The following is a 10,103-nucleotide window of genomic DNA, read 5'->3' as shown; positions in this document are numbered from 1 at the left end:
AGGAGAACTAAAAGACAAGTATTAGTGCCTATCTATGTCACCGACGATAAATTGGAAAAGGACTTGTGAATATCCCGACTATGTTGTGATGAGGCTGCGAACAGCTGGCTGAGGGTGTTCTCAGATGTTTCTAATGGCACCTCAGTTGAAAATTGAGGACCTCTGCTGATCAGATAGATGGCTGACTAAGTGATGGTATAACTGACCACAAACAAAATACTTCATGATGTGTTTTTATTTCATGTTTTATCTTTTCTATACTAGCCTTCTGAAATTTCTGTCTTGCAGCAGGGCAAGGAAAGAGTTAACAGGGATTTTCAGCACTCTGAAATACAGAAATTAGAAGTGTCTTTTCTCAGAATTGTTTCATCGGGAATTATAAATAACAGATCATAAAATATATGTTGAAGTTAGACAGTAGATTAATTTTCTCAAATGTCAAGCTATTCTAAAGCCCATGATGTTAGCAGTGTGAACTATGTGTAATATTTTATTAAGCATTACTGGATTCTCACTTCAGTTAAGAACCATGTTTTACAGTAAACCCAGTCTGATTGCTCAGTTCTAAAAGTGTGATGAAATGATCTGTAATGTGAATCATTGAACTGTACCGTAGAGAGACTATTTGGCCCATCACGCCTGCGATACCTGAAAGAACTATGTATTTAGTTCCATTCCCTGCCCTTTCTCCAGGATCCCTTTTTCATTGTTTTTCATCTCCCTCTTTCAAATATTTATCCACTGCCCTTTTAGAAGCTATTGTGCATTCTGCTTCCATCTATTTAGATGCGTGTTTTTAATAGCACAGACATTGGAATAAAACACTTCACCAGAGAAGAAGAAACAAAAAATTCCAATTTATGTGGGGAAGGAGGGGATCCTGTCACAGTGCAGTGCAGTGGCAGTTTTTGGACGCTGCGAGTAAGCTAAAAGCTATTATACATTCTGATATTTATATGTGCGTGTTTTAATAGCAAATACACAGACATTGCGTTAAAGCACTTCACCAGAGAAGAAAAAAAACATCCCAGTCAAATTTCCAATTTCTGTGCATCGGGGAAGGGCATGCTGGCGGCTTTTGGACATTGCAAGAAAGCAGGCAGCAGGGGTAAAGTTAGCTTCAAATGGTTAGTAGCGGGAGCAGGGGGAGGGGAGGGGGGGGGGGTCGGTGGAGGGAGAGAGAGAGAGAGAGAGAGGGGAGGGGGGGGGGCAAGGGGTAGTGACGCTCAGCCAATGGGAGCGGAGCTTTCCCAAACGTTCCCTTATATGGTTACAGAGCGGAGTGGGCGGGGCGGGCCGCGCGAGGCCGGTATAAGATGGGCGGGCGCGCCGGCTCGAGGCACTCTCAGGCTTTTTGAACTCACCGGGTCGGCACGAGACCAGGCTTGCACCTGCAGAAGGAAACTAACGGTAAGAAATTATATATATATATATTACTATCTTTATACATTCAAAAAAAAAAACAGCCTTTTTAAAAACAAAACATTCCAATCACACTCCCAAAAAAAAAAACACCACCAAAGGATTGCAATCCGAAATCCTGCGTTTTAAGTATGAGGTGTTTTTCAAACGATAAATGTTTGTAGTATTTTTTAAATAAAACCAGGATAAATGTTTCTAGTATTTAAATGAAACTAGGATAAATGTTTCTCGAGTATTTTGTAAGGGGCGGTGATTAACCGTGCTTTGTGGTATCTAGTTGCTCTTGAGCAATCTTTAATGTAGACAATGATTTTTTTTTGGTGAGGATTGTTGGGCGATTAAAGGGGGGGAAAAAAATCATCGATGCGGGGGAGATTTTTATTTTAAAACAATTTTTTTTTTAAAAAAAAAAGGAAAGCGCGACGAGTTAACGGTTTGGTGGCGAGCGGCAGCGTGCTGGCTGGGGGCGGGCGGATAAAATGGCCCCCCCCCGGGCTGTAGCGAGAGATTCTTCTAGAATTGTAATGAGGGGAGTTGAGACGATGGCCGAGGCTCCATACTCTTGAGGGGTGCGATTGTTTAACGGTGTCGGGTGTTTCCCGGCCTGGGTTTAGTGTGTGGAGATAAGATGCTCGGCTGGTCCTAAACCACCGCCGCCGTCATGGCAACCCTCCTTTCTCCCTTCACCTGTTTGCCTGCGCTCGGATGTCGGCCCGGTGTCGTGAAGCGGGCTTCTCCTCTCTTCGCTCCTGCGGTAAAGGTTGGGAAGGGGCTGTTGCCGGACTCTGGGGGGTTTTATTATTTTTTTTAAGGGCGTGGTTTCTTCCCTCAGGCTTGGGGGTGGGGGGGGGGGTGAGATTGCCGCACTCATCAATCAGGGGTGGCGGCGCCTCGCCATCCCGTGACTGGTCCGAGTCCCGCGTTTTCAAACTCGTTAGGCTTATTTTGAAATGCACAAGAATCGCGTATTATAAAAATGGGTAGTTTGTGGTCCGCTCTGCCCTCCGCCACATGCTAGTTTTCCCTTCCCCACAACTCGACCCAATCGCGCCCCCCCCCCCGCCGGCCATTACAAGATGGTAGCCCGGCACTACCGTGCATGCATGCGCCGCCCGACCTGGCTGCACCGCGCATGCGTGCAACGCCCGTCTCTGCTCCGCCGCGGGCGCCAGAACTACAAATCCCGGCATACACCGCGTCTTCCCGCCGTCTAACTAACGGTGCTGATGGTGCGCGGCGGCCGAGAGGAGGAGGAGGAGGGGGGGGGTGAATGGAGGGTAAGAGGGGTTTATCTCGTTAAGATACAAGTTCAGAAACTATCTGGCGCAGCTTCTTTATCCATTCGCTCCAGGGTGAGACTTTTTGTTGCATTAGACAGTTTTAAGTATAGCCTTTTTTTTTGGGTGCTGGTTCTTAATTGAACTTCGCAGCATTGAAGCAACTGAAGATAGTAAATGTGTGTTTGTGGTCGAAGAAATTTGCGAGCTGCTCTTAAGGGAGTGGCCGCCAGCCCCGAGTTCAAATCGGTAATGAGTCTGAGGACCTGGCCGGGTGCCACCACACCACACCGCCTGCTGCGAGCCGCACAAGCCATTGCCTTTTATGGTAATGCCAGAGTCGCTCCGGGTTTCTTTGTCTGAGCTCGTCTGTGGCGGCAGCGCCCTCTGCTGTTGCTGTCGGCGCACGGCACCAGACCAGCAGCGCGAAGTGAAACGAGGACATGTGGGCAGTAAGGAGGGGCTGGTGCAGCATACAAGAACAAGAAACCTGAAGGCACTCGGATATCTAGCAGAACTGAGATTTACAGCAAACAATTTTTATGCAATGAGATACTTGTGCATCAATATTAGAATACCCAATGCTTTCACGACATCTGTGTTGAGCTGTTCCTTTTTTTTCCCCTCTTAACTACTTTCTTGCAACTTTTTAGGTAATATACAGCCATGGATGATGAAATTGCAGCGCTGGTTGTTGACAATGGCTCTGGTATGTGCAAGGCTGGTTTTGCCGGAGATGATGCCCCTCGTGCTGTCTTCCCTTCCATCGTTGGTCGCCCAAGACATCAGGTATGGAATGACTGCTTGCATTCTAGGTCACTTGTTTGCTTTTTTTTCTGCTAACAATTGGATATTAAATTGTGCTGTGCTCCTCAGGGTGTGATGGTTGGAATGGGACAGAAAGACAGCTACGTTGGTGATGAAGCCCAGAGCAAAAGAGGCATCCTGACCCTGAAATACCCCATTGAGCATGGTATTGTCACCAACTGGGATGACATGGAGAAGATCTGGCATCACACTTTCTACAATGAACTGAGAGTTGCCCCTGAAGAACACCCAGTCCTGCTCACAGAAGCCCCCCTGAACCCCAAAGCCAATAGAGAAAAGATGACACAGGTATTAAAGCTGAATGTGACCACATCAAATTACCCCTCTATCCTCAATCCTTTACTGTCAAACTGTCTTCCTTCATTCTTTCCTATCCTCATTCACAGGGATTCTTTCAAAGATGACATTCTTTCCTGGAAATTACAAGGTTTCATTTGCTTTCTCAACTTTGTTTGAGTTCCATTAACTTACTGATGCATGTTTTGTGTGCAGTTCTAATCTTCAATTCTGTCCTACTTTTGCATTAATAGTTGTATTGCAGGATGAGTTTCAGAACTGTAATGTAGAATTAATATAAGCAATAGGGGCAGGAGTTGTATTTGGCCCTTTGAGCCATTTAATGAGATCATGGCTGATCTTTTACCTCAACTCCACTTGCCTGCACTATCCCTTGGTCCCCTTAACATACAAAAATATGGTATCCAAACTTACTTTCTGGGTGTTATGGGGAATTAGAGCTATTGTATTTAACTAGCAGAGTCTGGCCTTGCCTTTTAGATCTGGGACAATAGCTTTTGCATAAAATTGCATGCTTTAACTTTTGACTTTGATTCTGACTTAAAATTCAGATACTAGCATGTAAATGCCTGTGTATATTTAATGCCAACAGTTGTAATGTCTTGTTAATCTGCTGAAATGTCAGTGTATTGTCAGACAGGATTAATTTTTGCATTTCTCTTTTACAGATCATGTTTGAGACCTTCAATACCCCTGCCATGTATGTTGCCATCCAGGCTGTGCTGTCCCTGTATGCCTCTGGTAGAACCACTGGTATCGTGATGGACTCTGGTGATGGTGTCACCCACACTGTGCCCATCTACGAAGGTTATGCCCTGCCCCACGCTATTCTGCGTCTGGATTTGGCTGGTCGTGATCTGACAGACTACCTCATGAAGATTCTGACAGAAAGAGGCTACTCTTTCACCACCACAGCTGAGAGAGAAATTGTCCGTGACATCAAGGAGAAGCTCTGCTACGTTGCACTTGACTTTGAACAGGAGATGGCCACTGCTGCTTCTTCCTCTTCCCTGGAGAAGAGCTATGAACTGCCTGATGGGCAGGTGATCACCATTGGCAACGAACGATTCAGATGCCCAGAGGCCCTCTTCCAACCGTCATTCTTGGGTATGTAGTAGCTGCTATGTAACAAGGCAATGTTGCTACTAGCAGTTATTAATTGTGGGCATGAATAAAGTACTGGAAATTAGGTGATTAAAAGTTAATTCTGCCAACAGGTATGGAATCCTGTGGAATACATGAGACCACTTTCAACTCCATCATGAAGTGTGATGTAGACATCAGGAAGGACCTGTACGCCAACACTGTCCTGTCTGGTGGTACCACTATGTATCCTGGTATTGCAGACCGCATGCAGAAGGAGATCACAGCTCTGGCTCCAAGCACCATGAAAATCAAGGTAACTTGGGTGATTTTGGAATTTAATCCTGTGTATGTACTTGGGTGATGAGGCTAAATAGAATAATTTTTAATACTCATCTGGCTATAATTGAACTAAGACTATGCTTTTGTGTGCTCATAAATCATAGTTACTACCCAAGGCTTACAAAGTACTAATGAGTTTCATTCTGTCACAGATTATTGCCCCACCTGAGCGTAAATACTCAGTCTGGATTGGAGGTTCTATCCTAGCTTCCCTGTCCACCTTCCAGCAGATGTGGATTAGCAAACAGGAATATGATGAGTCTGGACCTTCCATTGTCCACCGCAAATGCTTCTAAACGGACTGTAACTGTCACGATGATCGCGCGAGATGAATTGGCATGGCTTTAGTGCTTGTCTCAGGAATAAAAACTGGAACAGTGAAGGTGTTGGTGGTATTTTTGGCAACAAGCATCCCAGAAGTTCTGCAATGCGTTCAAGGACTGAATTGTACATTTAGTCATTCCAAATATTGATGTAAAGGATTGCATTGTCTTAAGGTTATTAAAGCCTCTGTGAAGGCTGCCCAAAAAGTGGGAGCAAATACTTAACCTTGTGTAGTATTGCTTATATGTAAATTATGTAACCGAAAAGTGTCCCGTTTTGTACTTTCCGCCTTAAATTTTCGGTCCTCTTTGATTTTGGTATGCAAAAAGCTTTACCTTTATACAACTACAACCACAAGTGAGGTTTACATCCCCTGGGCACAAGACGAACCGTTTAAAACTTGGTGATGCCAGTTTGTGGGACCTACACTGACTAATATAATAAAGTGCACATGTTTAAACGGAAAATTGAAGTTGCTGTGCTGTTTGTTTTTGTTGAAGTTGTCAGTAATACCAATCTGAATTTATTTTTCAGATTTTGTTTTTACACCAGTGCAAAAGTTGAATAGCTGTACAATATTTTTCTTGGCTGTACAGGCTCTGGCCTTAAAAGACTGGCATCCAGTTCCTGGGCTGTAGTTTTTCCTAGCTGCATGAGTATGACATTTTTGGCATAGCATCCCAATTTAGTGACCCCCTTCTATTTTGCTGTTTTTATTTTTATAGCCAGCTAAATTGTCTTAGTGACCTGCTAAAGATGCTGGTGTTCACTGACAATCCCCTTTCATGTATGAGTGGAATGTATGGATCCACAGTACAGTTGTCAATAATTGACATGTACTTGAATGTGTTCTAGTCCCCCACAATTACTAATGGTCATGACATAACCAACAGGCACTGTCAATAGTCAGGCTAAAGGGAGAAAATAAACTATAGAAGCAGTGCTTGGGTATCAAAATAGGGGTGTTAAAATGAAGAGGGACACTACAATTGGTTGGAATGTTTTTTTCCTTGCCAAGGTGTAGGGTTCTGGTAATGTGGGGGTTGCAGCAAAGCTAGATCCTGTAACTGGATAGGGATGAAGTCCTGACCAAGTTGATTTTTCTTTCCACACCCAAAACTGACATGCTCATGGCTCCAGTTCTGTGAGCCACTAGCTGTTAGTCTCCAGTTAAGTCTCACAGATCGGAAGAATCTCTTAACAGAACTAGTGGTCGAGCTGGACAATTTTCTGCTCCAAACTCGCTTGTATAAGTCTTGGTGATTATTAGCAGCCTTTGGGTGCAGCTGTACCTTAAAACAGATAGTTGCCTAACTTAAATTGGAGATGGTGATTGGTCATTTTCTAGTGAAATTTCTTTTCATGTAACATGAAAGACTTACCATGCCAAGACTTGGGTACATTACAATACTTGTAAAGTAGGTAGAGTGGCAGCTAATTTGTACACTGCAAGGTCCCACAAACAGCAATGTAATAACAGGTAATCTTTTAGTGATTCCTGTAACTGGATAGGAATGAAGTCATGACTAAGGAACTGCTGCAGTAGGATATTTTGCATCCACTGGAGGGAGATGGTGCCTCTGTAATGTGTCATAAAAGATGGTACCTCTAACCAGTTCTCCTTTCAATGGTTGTATTGGAGTGTTGGCCTAGGTGAGAATTTAAATTGACTAATTGCTAGTTTACAACAAAACACAATTAGGTGGGGCAATTTCTTAATTAATTTAAAGCCCCAATACAGTATTTTTGCACATGCTCAAGTGACATCCTTATAGTATGGACAATTTAAATTGAAAAAAGGATGGAATGTTCCATGTATCACGCACCCAAAGTGCCTGGCTGGATAATATTGGAGTTGTAAAAAAGGACGGCAAGCAAATATTTAAATCTCCCTTTAAATATCTGAAATGAACTGGACTAAGGCCAGACCGTAATGAGGCCTGTTCATTGTAGCCTTAATCCCCACACTGCGTAGAGCTGGGATGTGCAGATTTCATTGTCCACATCTACTCAACCGTCACTAAAAAGGCAAAAGTCAATTACATAAATGTTCCTGATGGGCTGAAATAACGATGATGGTCCTATAACCATATTGCCAATTTTCTTCATGTAGTGGATGTTGACAGATGAATGTAGGCGAGATTCATTCAAAGTTTGGAGATGTTTCCCCAATCACTTATTTGGCTATATATAAATGAGACACGGATCAGGTGGAGCAATCCCTGGTCAGTTCAGAACCAACTATTAACAATTGGCCACTGGGGAAGGAAGTGAAAAAATGGACAGTAATCAAAAGTTGGGGAGTCATGTCTGATTTTTTTTTCACTTCCTTCCCCCAGTGGACCAATTGTAATAGTTGGTTCAGAACTGACCAGGGATTGTCCACCTGATCCGTGTCTCATTTATATATAGCAAATAAGTGATTGGGAAAATCTCCAAACTTTAAAATATAGTGCATATCTCCGCCCCTACATTTCATTTAGGGTCTGTCAACATCCACTTACCCATGAAGAGACAACTGATAAATGTGTGGGAGTAGTGAAAATTGATTCACCCACTGATTTTCCTTCATTTACTCGACATGCTTTTACCTTTAGTCAGGGTCTTGGAAAAACACCAGAACTGATATGCGCCAATTGTGTTTATATTGTTTCCTGTTCTTGTCTCATAGGCTGACTGAAATCACAGCTGCAATTTTTCACGTGTCATATGTTAATGAAGCGCAAAGCAGGAAAGCCTGGGAAATTGATGTTAAACCAGACCTATGGATCTCACAAGACAAGCATGCTGATGTACTTAACTGGCTCCATGCATTTATATATAAGGTGGAGATAGATCTTATTGAATGGCGGAGCAGGCTCGAGGGGATAAATGGCCTACTTCTGCTCCTATTTCTTGTTTAGCAGAAGATTATTGCAAATTGAAACCCATAAATATGCCAGGTCAGATCTTTTATAAAGCAACAACTTGTATTTATATAGTGCACTTAACGTAGTGAAATGTCCCAACGTGCTTCACAGGTATATTAGTCAAAAAATTTGACACCAAGCCACATGAGAAATTGGGGCAGGTGACAAAAGTTTGGCCAAAGGTAGATTTTAAGGAGCGTCTTGAAGAAAAGAGACGGAGAGGTTTAGGCAGGCAATTCCAGAGCTAAAGGCTGAGGCAACAGAAGGCACGGCCACCAATGGTTGAGCGATTCTAAGCCGGGATGCTCGAGGGCAGAATTAGAGGAGTGCAGACATCTTGGTGGGGGGGGCCATGGAGGAATTTGAAAACAAGGATGAGAATTTTGAAATCTAGGCGTTGCTTGACCGAGAGGGAATGTAGGTCAACAAGCACAGGGTAAGTGGGTAAGTGGGACTTGGTGCGAGTTCGGACATGGGCTGCTGAGTTTTGGATTACCTCTAGTTTTTGTAGGGTAGAATGTGGGAAATTAGCCAGGAGTATATTGGAATAGTCCAGTCTAGAGGTAACAAAGGCATGGATGAGGGCTTCAGCAGTGGATCAGTTGAGGCAAACATAAGAAATAGGAGCAGGAGTAGGCCATACGACCTTTCGAGCCTGCTCTGGCATTTAATACGATCATGGCTGATCCGATCATGGACTCGGGTCCACTTCCCTGCCCGCTCCCCATAATCCCTTATCGGTTAAGAAACTGTCTTAAATTTATTCAATGACCCAGCTTCCACAGCTCTCTAAGGCAGCGAATTCCACAGATTTACAACCCTCAGAGAAGAAACTCCTCATCTCAGTTTTAAATGGGTGGCCCCTTATTCTAAGATTATGCCCCCTAGTTCTAGTCTAGACATCAGTAGAAACATCCTCTCTGCATCCACCTTGTCAAGCCCCCTCATTATCTTAATACGTTTCGATACCATCCCCTCTCATTCTTCTGAATTCCAATGAGTAAAGGCCCAACCTTCTCAACCTTTCCTCATAAATAACCCCCCTCATCTCTGGGATCAACCTAATGAACCGTCGCTGAATTGTCTCCAAAGCAAGTATATCCTTTCTTAAATATGGAAACCAGGTGTGGCATCACCAATATGCTGTATAACTGTAGCAAGACCTCCCTGCTTTTATACTCCATCCCCTTTGCAATAAAAGCCAAGATTCCATTGGCCTTCCTGATCACTTGCTGTACCTGCATACTAACCTTTTGTGTTTCAGGTCCCGCTGTACTGCAGCACTTTTCAATTTTTTCACCATTTAAATAATAACTTGCTCTTAGATTTTTTTCTGCCAAATTGCATAACCTCACTTTCCAACATTATAGTCCATCTGCCAAATTTTTGCCCACTCAGGCTTTTGCAGGTTTTTTGTGTCCTCACACAATTTCCTCCCATCTTTGTATCGTCAGCAAACTTGGCTACGTTACACTTGGTCCCTTCATCCAAGTCGTTAATATAGATTGTAAATAGTTGGGGTCCCAGCACTGATCCTTACGGCACCCCACTAGTTATTGATTGCCAACCTGAGAATTAACCATTTATCCCAACTCTGTTCTCTGTTAGCCAATCCTCTATC

At 43.5% G+C, this 10,103-nt stretch overlaps 1 protein-coding gene across 2 annotated transcripts; it reads left to right on the top strand.

Moving 5' to 3' along the window:
- The first annotated feature begins 1,308 nt into the window (after window positions 1–1,308).
- On the top strand, window positions 1,309–6,040 carry actb2 (actin, beta 2). Of its 2 annotated transcripts, XM_070901271.1 has the most exons (6): window positions 1,309–1,410; window positions 3,353–3,488; window positions 3,576–3,815; window positions 4,493–4,931; window positions 5,042–5,223; window positions 5,402–6,040. In XM_070901271.1, the coding sequence occupies exons 2-6, from the start codon at window positions 3,366–3,368 to the stop codon at window positions 5,543–5,545; spliced, it is 1,128 nt and encodes a 375-aa protein (XP_070757372.1). In that variant the 5' UTR covers window positions 1,309–1,410; window positions 3,353–3,365; the 3' UTR covers window positions 5,546–6,040. The 2 variants fall into 2 exon arrangements, with proteins under 2 accessions (XP_070757372.1, XP_070757373.1); XM_070901272.1 differs by lacking the exons at window positions 1,309–1,410; window positions 3,353–3,488 and adding an exon at window positions 3,914–3,954 and having other exon boundaries at window positions 3,725–3,815.
- The last annotated feature ends 4,063 nt before the right edge of the window (window positions 6,041–10,103 follow it).

Source organism: Pristiophorus japonicus, chromosome 15 (assembly GCF_044704955.1).
Source record: "Pristiophorus japonicus isolate sPriJap1 chromosome 15, sPriJap1.hap1, whole genome shotgun sequence".
NCBI lineage: Eukaryota > Metazoa > Chordata > Chondrichthyes > Pristiophoridae > Pristiophorus > Pristiophorus japonicus.
The sequence above is the reverse complement of the archived record's forward strand: the minus strand, read 5'-3'. Positions and strand labels throughout refer to the sequence as shown.

Coding starts and splice junctions, on each gene's coding strand:
- actb2 (XM_070901271.1), top strand. CDS start 3,366: ATGGATGATGAAATTGCAGCGCTGGTTGTTGACAATGGCTCTGGTATG. Junction 3,489..3,575: donor TTGGTCGCCCAAGACATCAG/GTATGGAATGAC, acceptor TGTGCTCCTCAG/GGTGTGATGGTTGGAATGGG. Junction 5,224..5,401: donor CAAGCACCATGAAAATCAAG/GTAACTTGGGTG, acceptor ATTCTGTCACAG/ATTATTGCCCCACCTGAGCG.